This window comes from Leguminivora glycinivorella, chromosome Z, assembly GCF_023078275.1.
Source record: "Leguminivora glycinivorella isolate SPB_JAAS2020 chromosome Z, LegGlyc_1.1, whole genome shotgun sequence".
Lineage (NCBI taxonomy): Eukaryota > Metazoa > Arthropoda > Insecta > Lepidoptera > Tortricidae > Leguminivora > Leguminivora glycinivorella.
The window spans coordinates 40,852,422-40,868,782 of record NC_062998.1 but is presented as its reverse complement, the minus strand read 5'-3'; the positions used below and the strand labels follow the sequence as shown (position 1 = coordinate 40,868,782).

The 16,361-nt window shown below is 35.2% G+C and overlaps 1 protein-coding gene across 1 annotated transcript in view; it reads left to right on the top strand.

The window, feature by feature from the left end:
• The window catches only part of LOC125240490 (SCY1-like protein 2), a 202,238-nt gene that overhangs the window by 135,312 nt on the left and 50,565 nt on the right, over nucleotides 1-16,361 (top strand). Inside the window, exon 5 of the mRNA XM_048148384.1 lies at nucleotides 1,119-1,286. Coding sequence (XP_048004341.1) covers nucleotides 1,119-1,286 — 168 coding nt within the window. The remainder of the gene's footprint in view (nucleotides 1-1,118; nucleotides 1,287-16,361) is intronic.

The following is a 16,361-nucleotide window of genomic DNA, read 5'->3' as shown; positions in this document are numbered from 1 at the left end:
TACGTAAATATTATTTTGTGGAACATTCTTATTTATTTTGTAAGTAATTTCGCAATGAAATATTTTATCTGTTACTAAATGTTATATTGAATGATATACTCAGGAAGCATAATAACCAATATTAGTCATTATTATTTCTTTGACTCGTAATTGGAACCAAGACATAATATCGGAACGCTATGCAGTTGACAACTGTCAGTGTCAGTATTTCGTCCATGCGAACGTAGTTTGTTGATAAATACGTTTTTCCAACCTGTTTTACATTTAATAATAGTGAATTTTATCAGTGATGACGTAACTAAACATGTGATTAACCATCAAAGATATTATTTGTTAAAATATTCAATGAAATCCCGAAGGAAATATGCACCAAAAAGTTGGTCAAGGAAAAGTTGATTCGCCGTAAGTTTTATATGTAATAACGAGTCCATTTCCTCGTCATAGACGCTTGTTCTGTTACAATGAGTACGACAATGATATCGATGCAGACACACTTATACAGTGCTAAAAATAGGTATGCACATAATATACTGGAGCGTATGAGTAACCTTATCCCTATTAACTTTCAATATACGGACCTTAGATTTATATTTAGATTCATTTATTTCGTAATATAAAATTACATTATAAATTATTCTACCTTAATCTATACGAATTTATATTATGATCGTCGAGTATGATTTTTATCTATAAATTTTAATTACAATTTGATACTAATTTAAAAAATATATAATATTAGATTATCACTTTAGATATCAGTGTGATAATCGCGCCAGAGTTGCCCCCAAAAGGAAATACTTTATTTGTTAAATTGAGATTAACATATATTTATCTAGCTTTTTAATGAGTGAGTTCACACACAATTTGTTCTAAATTCGTGGCAGCTGAAAAATACTTTTTGCAAAAAAGGCAGCTTTCGAAATATTTTTACACAACAAAATGTACCTTCGCAACGCGACGTAAAAATTCCATAAACGGCGCGGTACAAGCTCAAGCGTCGCGTAAAAAAAAACGGTTTGATAAATTTAATATTATAATTAGCGTAAATTTGGAAAATCGAATCCAAACCAAACAATCACGTTATATACAATTAGTAAAGTAGTGTTTATTGCCTGCAGGAGTCGACGCCGGTGGTGCCGGGCGCGCAGCCGCCGGTGCTGCCGCACCCGCTGTCGCTCGGCCCGCCGGGCATGCAGAACCCCCAGGTGAACGCCACCCCGCAGCGACCGCCCTACGCCAAGGAATACTTCTTTTTGGACATCGAGCTTCGGTACGGATTACTACAGGTAGGTGTACAAGTTTACAAAAGGGTAAAAATATACAAAAAATATTATTATAAGTAGTAATTCTTCCCTCTTTATCTCCGAACTTTAACAAAAAAACTAATTTCCCAATTAAACAAATTCAAGTGGGTTTATTTTTTCTTGATATGTGTTATATATTTACATTACGCTAAACCACCTCTCAAATGAAAATTTACATACAAAACATAATTGCTGAAACAGCCGACAGTTTTTCAAATGTACCTACTTCGTATGTTTTGCTCTTGATACCATTGAATGTCCTACGATCCTCGATGCGCAATTAAATGAATATTCACTTGGCCGGTTGTTTTTAAATTAAGTAGGTACGAAATAACTTGAAGCAGAAAGTAATAATATAATTATATAATATAATAATAGTTATTACTTAATAAAAAGTGACATTGTACCTATTCTACGAAACGTCGTTACTTAAAGAATACAAAAAATGAATTCTAAAACTACGCTACTAAAAAGTCAACTAAAATACCAGAATTGTATTACTTCGTTGTTTATTCAATCATAAAGTCATAAATATTCAAAACTTCGCAAAAGTCCCATCAGGAGTGATCCAAGGATCAATACTTGGTCCGTTTTTATACACGTTATTTGTGAATGATATCAAATCATGCTTCAAGACATGTAATTTTCTTATGTACGCGGACGATTTAAAGATATTCAAGGTAATTAAAAGTATAGACGATTGTATAGGTGTTCAAGAAGATCTGAATATGTTTTTTTCGTATTGTAATCGTAATAAACTGCAATTAGCTGGTGACAAATGTAAGCAAATGTCCATCACAAAAAATAAAAAGAGATATATTGCGTTTGAGTATCGTATTGGTTCAACGGTTATCGAAAAGGTGTCAGGTATTCGAGATTTGGGAGTCTATTTCGATGACAAACTAGACTTTAGGCAGCATGTTGAACGTATAGTATCCAAAGGTTATCAACTGCTTGGTTTTATTCTAAGAACAGCTAAGGTATTCAAAAAAGCCCAAACATATTTGTTATTGTATAAAACTCTTGTAAGACCCCAACTAGAATACGCATCTGTTATTTGGAATCCACTCTATAACAAGTACTTAAAATCAATCGAGATGATTCAGAAAAAGTTCCTTCGCGCTATGCACAAGCGCCTGACTGGTAAAAAAATGTCACATGCTCTATTACTGGACCATTATCGTATAACGTCATTGGAATCCAGGCGAACACTTACTGACGCAAGGGTGCGTCCCACGAGATATAACGTTAATATATATAATTTCATGTTACTAACGATCAGCAGCAATAATGAACGTTAGATATAACACCAAAATCAATACTTTTGTAAGAAATAACGCTTAATTGCTATAATATTAGTTTTACATAACTTTTTTTAATATAACGTTTACGTTACTTAATTTCAGTTTATATACCATACACTACGTATACCGTTCACCATGAATAACATTTCTTAATATAATGTTTAAATTAGCTAATTTCAGTTTATATACCATACACTAAGTATACCGTCTACCATAAATAACATTACTTAATAAAATGATTATATTAGCTTAATATCAGTTTATATACCATACCGTTCTCCATATATAACATTTAACTGTTGCTAAGAAAGTAGGTTTAGGTTAGGTTAGAACTGCGACCCCCACACAAAACTGTTGCTAAGAAAGTAGGTTTAGGTTAGGTTAGAACTGCGACCCCCACACAAAACTGTTGCTAAGAAAGTAGGTTTAGGTTAGGTTAGAATTGCGACCCCCACACAAAACTGTTGCTAAGAAAGTAGGTTTAGGTTAGGTTAGAACTGCGACCTCCACACAAAACTGTTGCTAAGAAAGTAGGTTTAGGTTAGGTTAGAACTGCGACCCCCATACAAAACTGTTGCTAAGAGAGTAGGTTTAGGTTAGGTTAGAACTGCGACCCCCACACAAAACTGTTGCTAAGAAAGTAGGTTTAGGTTAGGTTAGAACTGCGACCCTCACACAAAACTGTTGCTAAGAAAGTAGGTTTAGGTTTGGTTAGAATTGCGACCCCCACATAAAACTGTTGCTAAGAAAGTAGGTTTAGGTTAGGTTAGAACTGCGATCCCCACACAAAACTGTTGCTAAGAAAGTAGGTTTAGGTTAGGTTAGAACTGCAACCCCCATACAAAACTGTTGCTAAGAGAGTAGGTTTAGGTTAGGTTAGAATTGCGACCCCCACACAAAACTGTTGCTAAGAAAGTGGGTTAGGTTAGGTTATTATGCATTTAAAATCTTACACACAGAATGAACATTACGCCTTTTGATGTTAGATTAATTGAAAAATATAGGTTATTAATATTAGGTATCCCAAAGGTTATAAACATAGATCTTAGATATTATGAACATTACACCTTTTGATATTAGAATAATTGATTAATATATGTTATAAATATTAGGTATCCCTAACGTTATATACATTAATCTTTATATACACTGATATTATAGAGAATGAACATTATCCACTTCGAAATTAGATGATTTGCTATTATCGATTTTGAGCATTATATCCAGTGAACGTTATGCTGAACAAGCTTATACAAAGTGAGCGTATATTTTATAAGTAATATACGATACGTTCTTATATCTCGTATTACTTACCCCTGACGCAATGACATGATATAACATTTGTAGAGGTCATTACAACAGTATAGAGCTTTTAGAACAAATAAACTTCCGTGTACCGTCTCGTCCCACCTCGCGCTCCGCCGCCCTGTTCGCCGTGTCCACATCCTCCAACAATGCCGGTGTGCGAGCACCCTTGCGCCGTATGTGCAACACTTATAACAAGCGCTTCGTTTCGGTTGATATATTCAATACGAAAAAAAGTTCATTTAAAAGCATGATATTAAATATAGTCTCACGTGATCAGGCTAAATAGGCTACTATCCGATTAATCAAATAAATTTATCTTTAAATTTATCTTTAAGAACTGTCAAAACGGTTTGCTATGTTTAGAATTACATGAAAATTTGATGTAATGAAGTCACGGTCAACTTATTTCCTTTATAAAACTAAATAGATATTGACCTTAAAATTTAACTACTTTTTCTTCTCTTATAATTTTCTGGTTCTTTATTTCGTGCATGATGAAAATTATTTTATTTTAAGATCAGGCAAGTACCCTACTATAAACTTCGTCAATTCAAACTGGTTAAAACACTCCCTTCGGTCGTTTTTTAATTTATTGCCACTCGTTTCGAACTTCCTTTTTTACGCACTTGTATCGTAATGTACTATTTTCATGTAATGTATATCAATAATAAGTATCTTTCACAATCAATAATAAGTAGGTAGCTCTTTGACTCGACAGGAAGCAACGTTTTGTATTTAATAACGTTTGATTTCGGGCGCAGAGTTGTAGGTTTATTCTAGAGATGTGCCGAATATTCGGTAAATATTCGGTATTCGGCATATTCGGCAAGTTTTTCAATTAGAATTACATGAAAATTTGATGTAATGAAGTCACGGTCAACTTATTTCCTTTATAAAACTAAATAGATATTGACCTTAAAATTTAACTACTTTTTCTTCTCTTATAATTTTCTGGTTCTTTATTTCGTGCATGATGAAAATTATTTTATTTTAAGATCAGGCAAGTACCCTACTATAAACTTCGTCAATTCAAACTAAGCATGATTTAAATTTAAATTTAATTTTAGTTTAGAACACCTACTGTTAATGTTAGTGTAGTGTTAAGTATTTTATAACCCATATGTTTTAGTGAGAACTTTTAAGGGGGTAGATGTATGTTTATCTATACCCACTCAAATGTTATGTTTTATGTACATTTATTCCTGTTTGTTTCTCCAATAAATAAAATAAAATAAAATAAAACTTTCACACAAAATATAACCGTTTGCGGTACGTTGCGGATGAGAGTATAAATAAAGCGAATCAGGCATATAGGGAATCTTTATAGCAAAACAAAAATATAAAGACAAAACAAAATTATACTAGTATATTTACGGCGAGGATTGTAGTATTCTGAACGATGTTAACAAACGTGTGTCATTTCATTATGTCAGTGTATTTTTATTTCCGAAAATTGGTGTATTTTGTCTGCTCGTTTGACTCCTATCTCATATAAAAAACTGCAAGGTAAACATCGTTCTGTAAACCAAAGGGAAAAAGTTATTTGTTTTAAAAGGGGCGCAAGCGAAAGATTCCAATATTGGACCGCGAGCATAGCGAGGTTATTCACTGTCGCTTCATACTTATAGAGCTGGGCGAGCTGTGAGCGAGTTGAAAGCGAGGCGAGCGCACTGCGACTTCGTCTCGAGCGCGCAACTCTCGGTTCTCCCCAATGTAATAACGCCCTAAAGCTCCAAGCGCCTTAGCTAACTATTTCCAGAAACATTCGTTCGCAAGTGACTGCCCACTCAATCTATATATTTATTTATAAAGCTAGGGCAAAATTTATCGGTATGAAAGTTATAATACCGTCGGAAAAATATTCATTCACATCGTTTGGCAGCCTGAAATAACATTATGTGACATATTGCTATTAAGATTTATAGCGTTAGTGAACGTCAACTTTAATAAAACGGGTAACCGCAGCTGTAGGTAGGTATGTATATTAGGGTGGAGCGTGCTTGTATGGAGAAAACTAAAAATTAAAAATCCATAACGGAATAGGTATCGAAAGTTGCGGAAAAAATTGTAGATTATATTTCCGGTATCAAATTTAAAATTAAGTACTACTTTTAGCCCTCTACCAGCCGTAAAAGCAAAAAAAAAATAGGTAAAATTAACAAATAAATTAAATATGTCTGATGTCAATTTTTACTTTTTATTATTAATTTATGATATAAAAAAACCTGTTATTAAGTGAATTTAACCATAATAATGTTTAAATTTATTAAAAAATAATAAAAATATATTCCAATATTTCATTTTTAACTCGATAATCACGTTATCATGCGAAATACGATAAACGAAGTAACGAGTACAGTATATTTTTTGGGTTGTATTTTATATGAAAGGACATCTTTAGATATAAATAAAATGCTTTGGGTTTTTGCATTTCTCTTGATTTTTCCTATTTTTACATGATGACCAAAAGTGACATTTTAGGCGTTAATTGGGCAATTTAAGCATACTTTGATGCGTTATAACCAAAAATTTTGGTTGGACAGTTATGTTGTTCAATGTGCTATGAGTTTATTTCGATTGATAGCTTTTCTGTCACATGCTTAGAATATATTTTAAGCACTAGTTATATATAAATAGGATTTTTTGGAAAATTCCAAGTTTATAGTCAATTTAGGTCTCAGAAAAAAAATGTTTTAAAGTAAAAAAAACTGAAATTAAAATCATTTTCAATACCAAAGGTGTTGTTTAATATATGAATGTAAAAAAAATATGTAAAATTAAAAAAAAATATATTTTACAAGTAAATATCAATATTATTTTATTAAATCAATGGTAGAGGGCCAAAAGTATATAGCTAGATTTTTTAAATTATTTTTCTCGGAATCTACATAAAATTAGGCATTCTTTGAGTGGTATTCAATTGCATATTTCCAAAAGTTTTAAATTCGCTCCACCCTAATGTATATAGCTATTTATATACTTAATGGTATTTCATGGGTAAGCATAGTTATTGGAAATGACATACCTATACATATCTTGCTATTGCGTGTGTCGCTGAAAAGTAGACTTTGTGCATGAAAATTAGCACAATAATTTGAACTTTAGGTACCATGATAAGGTACCATGGTATCACCTTTAAGGTGATTGAGTTGATTAGTAAAATAAGTCTTATTCTGTTAATATTAAATTCAAATCCAAATTCAATAATTATATTATTTATTCAAATAGGCTTACAATAAGCACTTTTAAATAGCCAACAATGTACAATTACGAGTATCATCTTATTCTAAATATCGGAGCAATTTATTGGTGCAATGAACAACATTGTTTTAAAACAACATTGAATTTATAATATTAATTCAACTTTTTCTTCTCTGTGGCAAAGTTATGCTTAGTGTATAGGTATAGTCCATTTCAAATACGAAGGCCCGATGGCACTCGAAACTTAACAATAGGGCTCATACCTTTTGTTATAATTAGGCCCACTTCAAATTGGTGCGTAATTCAAGTGCACGGTGTACTTTGTTAATTGCCCGACCCGAGGCCGTTTTTTTTGTTTCTCTGTTATTTGTTAATTAACAAAGGCCTTCTATTGTTAAGGTCTTTTGTGCTCGTTCTCATTACATGCACCCTAGGTGGTGATCGTGCACCTCAGCAGCATGGAACAGATGTTTATTTATAATTCTTGTAATATCCAGGTATTTTTAAAATGAAGTACCTCTCATCAGGTCATTGCGCTAGCAGAGCCTCCAGAAGTGTGCCACACATGTGTGCACGACAATAAAATCTCATACTAGTACACGACTAGTATTTACGTCGTACAGTCAGCCAAGAAAGTGGTTTACCACTTTTCGACTCTACCAAGTAAACCACTCTTTTGGCTGACTGTACATTGCCAAAAGTTGACAGGAGTCAAACTGGTTAAAACACTCCCTTCGGTCGTTTTTTAATTTATTGACACTCGTTTCGAACTTCCTTTTTTACGCACTTGTATCGTAATGTACTATTTTCATGTAATGTATATCAATAATAAGTATCTTTCACAATCAATAATAAGTAGGTAGCTCTTTGACTCGACAGGAAGCAACGTTTTGTATTTAATAACGTTTGATTTCGGGCGCAGAGTTGTAGGTTTATTCTAGAGATGTGCCGAATATTCGGTAAATATTCGGTATTCGGCATATTCGGCAAGTTTTTCAATGTTCGTATTCGGCCGAATTATTCGGTTGCTTTGCCGAATATTTACCGAATAAACAAAGTAAATAACTAATGAAGATCTTACGTATTCCATTGAATAATGAGCTCTTATGTTAGTAGCTTTTCAAGGAACTGCTAAAAAGAGAGAATCCTATGCGTCAAAATATAAATACAATTGTTTTGTAAAAAAGTTAAAAACCGTAGTTTAAGAGTTGAGAAGAGTTCAGAGTTGTTTTAACTAAGTTTTAGTTATCCACTAAATCATAAAAACATAGTTGTAGTAACACATGTAACCATTATCAATCATTTAATAGTTTTAATCTCAACATCCTCTTTAAAAATATGGCGTAACCGAATATTCGGCCGAATGTTCGGTTCGGTAAAAGCTGAACCGAATGTTCGGCCGAATATTCGTATTCGGCAAAGTCCATATTCGGCCCATCTCTAGCTTATTCATTTTCTCTTACTGAGTTGCGTTATTGAATAAAATAAGCAGAATTCAATAATGTGTTTTTTTTGTGCCTACGGTATAATATTAGATTATTAATTTGCAACGTAGTGTCACAACCTACCTTTATTTTCTGCTCAATGGTCTCACATTAGTTAGTTCCGACCTATGTATATTATTTTAAGCATGGTCTAATTAATGAACGGGTTAATAATGTGAGACAGCCTTTGTAAGGGACTCCGTTACCGACGCCAAAGGCCCCGTTAATCCCATAATCCATCTTTAAGCACGTAACGACATACTGATTCGATTCAGTTGATCTATTCAATGGACTTTAATCTACACAACGGTATTTGAATCCACATACGTCTAATAATATCTAATACATAAGATTATCAGCTTGTTAGGGTAATCAATTCTGAACTGATCCACTTTTTGTTCATTTTCGCCGTTTTAACAGTTTATCTCACTATTCTCACTCGTCCAAGGAATACATTTAAGTAAACCTAAGTATAAGGGCTTAGAACACCGAAATACATAATTATAATGGAACCTTTATCAAACTGCAGTCAAATGAAATCATATGACGATGTATCAAATTAGTGATAAATATCTGGGCAACCGAGCTTCGCTCGGTTCTGTTTCGTATCCTTGACATGTGTCGCCATCTAGTTCAAAAATGAATAGTACCTACATCGAGCGAAAGAATTCTCAGCCTTAACAACACAACTACTCCACACGAGATGGCGCGCATTTCGCCACAAAAACTCAAATAGTGTATTTTCTATTCGTTTTAGCCTTGACCTGTGTCGCCATCTAGTGTTTGCAATAAATAGTACTTACATCGACCGAAAGAATTCTGTCTTAACAGTACAACTACTGCACACGAGATGGCGCGCGAAGAAAAACGCATGAAAACTCGAAAATTCGCGTTTTCCGGGACCTAAGGATAAGTTAGACCGATTTTTCACGCCCAAAAACCCCCACATAACAAATTTCTGCGAAATCGTTAGAGCGGTTTCCGAGATCGTCAGTGTAAATAAATATATATATAAATAAATAAATAAATAAATAAATAAATATACAAGAATTGCTCGTTTAAAAGTATAAGATAATATTTTGTTATTTCGTCAGTAAACTTGGAGTTAGAAGTACTTATAAATGATTACAACTTACGTAGGCGCATACAGTCATCATATGAAGCTAAGTAATTGGACAGCAATGGTGATATCTTGTTTTATAAGTATAGGTACAGTCGACTACAAAGAGATGTATCCACTTTTTCACCTTATTGCATTGTAATAAGGTGAAAAAATGGATACATCTCTTTGTAGTCGACTGTACCTAGATATTTTTCTGGCACAAACGTCAAGTTGTACCTAAGTGCTTGGCAAAATAAAAACATCGACAATCCTTTATCGATAAATAGCCTTACTTACATAAGGTTTTTTTTATTATAAACTGGCCAGTGATTGACCTTAGTCACATTTGAGGACGTTACCATGACGTGCTAAAGCCGTTCAGTTTAGGTTGAGAGAGAGGGACGGAGCTATGTAACTGCTATAGCTGTGTCCCTTTCTCTCAACCTAAACTGAACGTCTTTAGTACGTCATGGTAACCCCCCTGATGGAAAGTGACGACAGGGCCGAAGTTGTAGCTCACTGGTTCATTGCCCCTAATTGCTCTACTAATTGCCCCTAATAATATTCTCTAAAATCTTAACATAATGTAATAATGTTAAATCTTAAATAAATTCAAGCCTATATTCCCTAAATTGGGTAGACAGAGCACATGAAACTACTCAAGATTCAGTGCCACAGTAATAATTAATGACATAATTATAATAATTAATATAGGTACATATTATAATGTAAGTTATCGATATCGGAAGGAAGTCACTAGTGTCACTTCGTTCGCGCCAGAAAAATATCTATATACCTGTTTATAAGAATAGCGTAGTAGTTGTCAGTTACTTGTTATTCAATTGTTTTCTTACAGAATCTCGTGACATTTCTAGAATGCTTGCGATTTTCTTTCTAGTGGGTTCATATTGCAGACCATTGGTTTATTCCAAGTAATAATTTGACTCTAGAAAACTCATCCGCGTTGTTTGGCGTGCAAAACTTCCCGAGAGCCCGGTTTTCGCTAGCTCGCTGCAAGCATACAAGAAGTTAGGGCACCTACTTAGCACTAACTTTATTATTATTATTTTTTTTTTATGGGATAGGAGGCAAACGAGCAGACAGGTCGCCTGATGGTAAGCGATCACCGCCGCCCATGGACACCCGAAACACCAGAGGTGTTGGAGGTGCGTTGCCGGCCTTTAAGATGGGTGTACGCTCTTTTCTTGAAGATTTGAAGGTCGTATTGGTCCGGAAATACCGCAGGCGACAATTCATTCCACAGTTTAGCTGTGCGGGGCAGGAAGTTTCTGGAGAAACGCACAGTTGAGGACTGCCAGCCATCTAGATGATGACGATGGAAATGTTGTCGCGTAGGGCGATGGCGGAAAGAAGCGGTAGGGATTAATCCGAACAATTCCTCGGAGCACTCCCCGTTATACATGCGATAGAAAATGCAGAGCGAGGCCACATCTCTACGCAGCGCCAAGGGGTCAAGCCGATCGGAGATATGCTGGCAGTTGACAATTCGAGTCGCTCGTCGTTGGATGCGGTCCAGAGGGAGAAGCTGGTACTGAGGTGCCCCTGCCCATAGATGAGAACAGTACACCATGTGTGGGCGAACCTGCGCCTTATAGAGCTGAAGGCGGTGGGCTGGAGTGAAATACTGTAACATAATATTAATATTTCACTCTGGACCGCATCCAACGACGAGCGACTCGAATTGTCAAAATTTTACCATTTATATATTGCGGTTATAATATTTATTACAGCTATTTATATATATATATAAATAGCTGTAATAAATATTATAACCGCCACATAGTTCTAGCCCGAAATATTTCGATTAGGGTTTCTGATTTCTCGACCTATTAGAAGTCTCAAGTTTCGAGAAATCTCGAGCCCAAAGTCTCGAGTCTTCTTGAGTCTCGAGTCTTTTTTTATAAATGGTAAAATTTTGATAAAATAATAAACAATATGATTAGTAGTTTTTATTACACCACACTAATAAAAAAATGCGTAAGAGCAATAAAAATCTTCTTTGAATTAAATATAAATCAAATTTTAACAAGAAAACTACAATTATAGTCTTGAAAATAATACCTAATCCTTTAACTTCCCCGCCTGTGCACGGGTTAAGTAAATTAAAATTTCATGTATTAAATCATAATGTCATTGAAATTAAACGTTTAAAATAAATTCTTCTTCTTCCTCGTTTCCTCATTGCCGAGGATCGCGACCACAAGTAGCGTGTCTCCATTGAACGCGGTCATAATCCATGTGGACTGCACAGTATACGTTGTCGCCAGTGTCGCCACACGATTTCTTCACACAGTCAGACCATCTCTTACGAGCCCCACCCCAAGAATGTTTACCATTAATTCGCCATATTATGCATTGGTGCTCTCATAATGTGTCCGAAAAATCTGAGGGTCGCTCTTGGCATATTTTGGAGAGCCGTGTGGTGATATTCAGTTCTTGCAAAATAGAGATGTTTGTTAGTTCTTCTAGCTTTTCAAGTTATACTCGTAGCAGTCTTCGCCAGCACCACATCTCAATAGAGTCAATCTTAGCCACATCAAAACTTTTCGGGGTCCAAGTCCATAATACATAAATATCGAGATTATTGAAATAATCGCAAATAATTTTACGTCGGATTCCTCTGTTCTTCCAAATCTTGTCGAAGTTAGCCATAGCACTCTTCGCAGGTTATCAATGACCCAAGATACATAAACGCGCTGACTTTTTTGTAATGACGAATTGCTTTTAAATTAGGAGGTAGAGCATAGCGGATGATATTCCGCTTTGTGTGGTAGGGCACAGCACAGCGGATATTGTCTCGCTCGAATCTAGAGCAGAGCCCAACTGGGGTAGTACCTCCGCCTTACAGAAGACCGCAGCCAAATAGCACTAGACCCTACTCATAGTGTTGTGTTCCTGTCGGTGAGTAAGGCTGCCAGAGCTCAACGAGGGTGCGGTGTGCTGATGACGGGAGGACTTACGGAACTAACTTGTTCCGTTTATTGTCCTTTGAGTCGTCGGCAACCCGAACCCTCCTTAGAACTTGTACACTCCTTTTTACTGTGTACTTAACACAGCAAAAGGGAATGTACAAGTTTCTAATGGGGTGGCAACGCGCATGTGACACTGTTTGAGTTGCAGGCGTCCATAGGTTACGGTGACCGCTTTACATCAGGCGGGCCGTATACTTGTTTGCCACCGACGTAGTATATATAAAAAAAAAAAAAAAACACATGAGGCTGTCAAAACTAGCCAAAGTCGCTGCCAGCTTACGTTGGAATGAGAGGTTAGATCGCTTTATCTCGTTATAATTTATAACCGCCGTTCGACACCGTCCCCACCGCGATGAGACCGGGCAGAAGGTAAAAAGTTGCATTTCACTTCAGGTCGTACTTTACATTCGGGCCTCGAGACGTCTCGAGTACCTGTCATTTTTTTCTCGTCTCGAATGAAGCCGAAATTCTCGAGAAGTCTCGAGTTCGAGACTCTCGAGCAGAAACCCTAATTTCGATCGCACCTATATTTATACTGTTATATAAAATACTTCTATTTATTATTTTATTTAACTAATCCCACAATTCTATTAATCAAGTTATGCATACTATCATCAAGTCTCTTGTGTACATACTCTTATGCCTAACAATAAAGATCTTTGTGTTTGAAAGCTGAGCGCGTGTGGAATAGAAACCCACGCCATTGTTATTGATCGATCTAATCCCTTGTAAACGCTTACACCACCCGTTATCAATATAACAGTTCGGTTGTATAATCCTTCATATTACGTTATGGCTAATAACGTATGGCACCAAATACATTCCGGCGGATTTTCATTCAGCCGCGTTCAATACGGATAATTGTTGAACTGGCCCTGTTATTTCAAGACCCTGTTATCGAGTAAGTTATTGCTAAAAGTAAGTTTGTAAAAAAAATTTGGTGGTTTTGTCAAAAAATACTTTAACAATAAATGAAAAAAAAAATATTCGAAGAACTTTTGCGCGTGGATTACTTTCTCAAAATGAATGTATTGGCCGATTTAGATTTACCAGTTTCTTAACTAGGTATTGTTTCAATTATATGTTAAATATTGAATTTATAATAAAACTTTAATCGCCCTTTAAAGCATGAATTTTCAATAAACCAGAAACCACTATTCTTGAATTAAATTTTAGTTTTAAGTTCCTATAATAAAATAAAATGTGTTACAAACTTTCATCTCCCTTTTTACCCCTTTTTAGGGAATGAATATCCAAAAACGCTAAAATTGCATTTCTTCTATTCTTATTACTTTTTACCAAGTGTCAAGTTCCTACTACAAAATAAATCTTGAGACCCCCATACAAACTTTCATCCTCTTTCGAGAAACGCTTAAATTACTTTTCATTCATATTTATTTATTAATATCGTTTTAAATTCCTAGCTCAAAATAATTTTGATCATCAATATCATCATACAAACTTTTGAAAGTTTCATCCTCTTTTTTCTTCTTATTTCTTGTACACTTTATAAATGCAATTTCTAATTTTATTTGTTTCGGTTCTGCGTTGATAAATCAGTCAGTCAGTCCGTCAATCAGTCAGTGAGGACACCCGCATCACACCGCGGTCACTCGCGATCAAATATATAAAAGAGGCGCGTTCCTAGCACACAGTCTAAGCTCGTGTAGGTGAACGCGTACTATGCTTGTATGAGTGAAATATGACAGGTCGACTGTTCAAGTTTTTGACAGGCGGTAACTGTGAGGTAACCGAGAGGGGGTGGGCGGCCCTTTCAGCGGGGAGCGGGAGTGGCCATACTGTACGATAGTACTTTTTATTATACTGTGCCCGCATTTATATGTATAAATAATATCCTCCCTCCAACTCCAACATTGTCAAATAATGCTCTACAATGGTGTAAATCATTCCTCACTAAAAGAAAGCAGCGAGTAATATCCGAAGATCAAAACGGAAATCCCATAGTGTCACAAGTAATGGAGTTAAGCCGAGGTGTGCCACAGGGTTCAATACTCAGCCCTCTTCTATTTGTAGCATTTACCGCGGATATACCTAGTAAATGTTGTAAAACACAGCAAAGTTCATCTCTATGCAAACGACACAGAAATTTATAAGTCTTTTTACGCCAAGGACTCAGAACTTGCTGTCATTGAACTAAATAATGACCTATTATATTATTATATATATTAATAAGTGTTCACATAAAAATTCACTCGTCTTAAATGCGGCCAAAACGAAATATTTAGTAATGGGAACTAAACAGCAAGTAAAAAGTGTTATTAGTAAGAATATAAATATATCTATAAACAATGAAGTGCTAGAGAGAGTTACCGAGGCTAGAAATCTGGGTTTAGTTATGGATGAGCAGCAAAGATTTAAAGCGGTCTTTGATTACGTTTAAAAAGCACTGCAAGCATTTCATATTTAATAAACAAAAGGAAATGGCAAATGTACGTACCTAGAGGTATGAAAAATGGCTAAACTCAGAACTTTATGTTTTTATTGTATAAATCGTTTTTATTTCTTTACATTGGTGCTTAAAATGTTTTCTTTTTTGGAGCTAATTTCATTTCATTTAACTCGAAAATATTTAGTTTTTATTATGGTTTGGGTTGAAAAACAGCGCTGCAGTGTCACTCATGTTGTGTCGACGCTGTTCAGCATCATGCTGACGCTCAAACCATTTGTCACAACAACAAATGTTAATGTTACGTTAATACAATAATTAAGTTACAGTAGTCTAATATTTAGATTAGGTATTTATAATGTTTTCCTTGTACTCACTCGGTGTTGTGGCAATAAATGTATTTTCTTTCTTTCTTTCTTTCAAAACATCCATTCTGATAGAAGCATAAGGACCTTCTTTGTGTGAAAGCCACATATTGTTACGAAGTGCGGCCGCACGCGTCTCCATGGAGACGGGTCTACTAAGTTTATCCGCCCTTTTAGTAGCTGCACCCAGGAGACGTTAGCGCTCGCCCGCAATGGATTTTAAGATTTACTTAAGAGGATACGGTAGCGATAATGCTAAAATGGAAAGGAGCCCCCCTTTCAACTTGGGAATTTTAGTTAAATATACAAGTGTTATTAACTAGATTTATCGAAAAAAAATTGTCCATTAAGAACAACTCAGTCAAAATATATTTCAAAAAAATCTTTAAAATCGAGGTTCCGCTCTCGACTCTTTCCTCCTTCAAAACTTAATCAATCGGAACGAAATTTGAGAGTCTGAATAACAATTAAATAATCTATATCGGACGGTTTAGCTTTTTTGGTTAATTGTTACCAATCTTGAGTATCACACCTTTTTTTGCGCCACAATGAAAAAGGCCGTTTTTGGAAATTTTTGATTGGCTCTAGAGTCTTTAAAAAGTAGAATATCAAAAAAATCAAAACGGTCCGACACAGATAAAAATAATAACAACCTGTGTTGAAAAAATCATTGCTCTATCTTCAAAAACCAGGGAGGAAATAGTCGAGAGCGTTCGTATGAAGAATTGACCGCTACCGTATCGTCTTAATCTCCAACAAAAGGATCTTTGGAAGTCAATACTTTATCAAAGTAGGTAAATATTAGGGATGTACCGACTAGTCGCCGACTAGTCGGGAAAGCCGACTATCCGGCCGCATTTGTAGTCGGCGATTAGTCGGCGACTAGTCGGCAA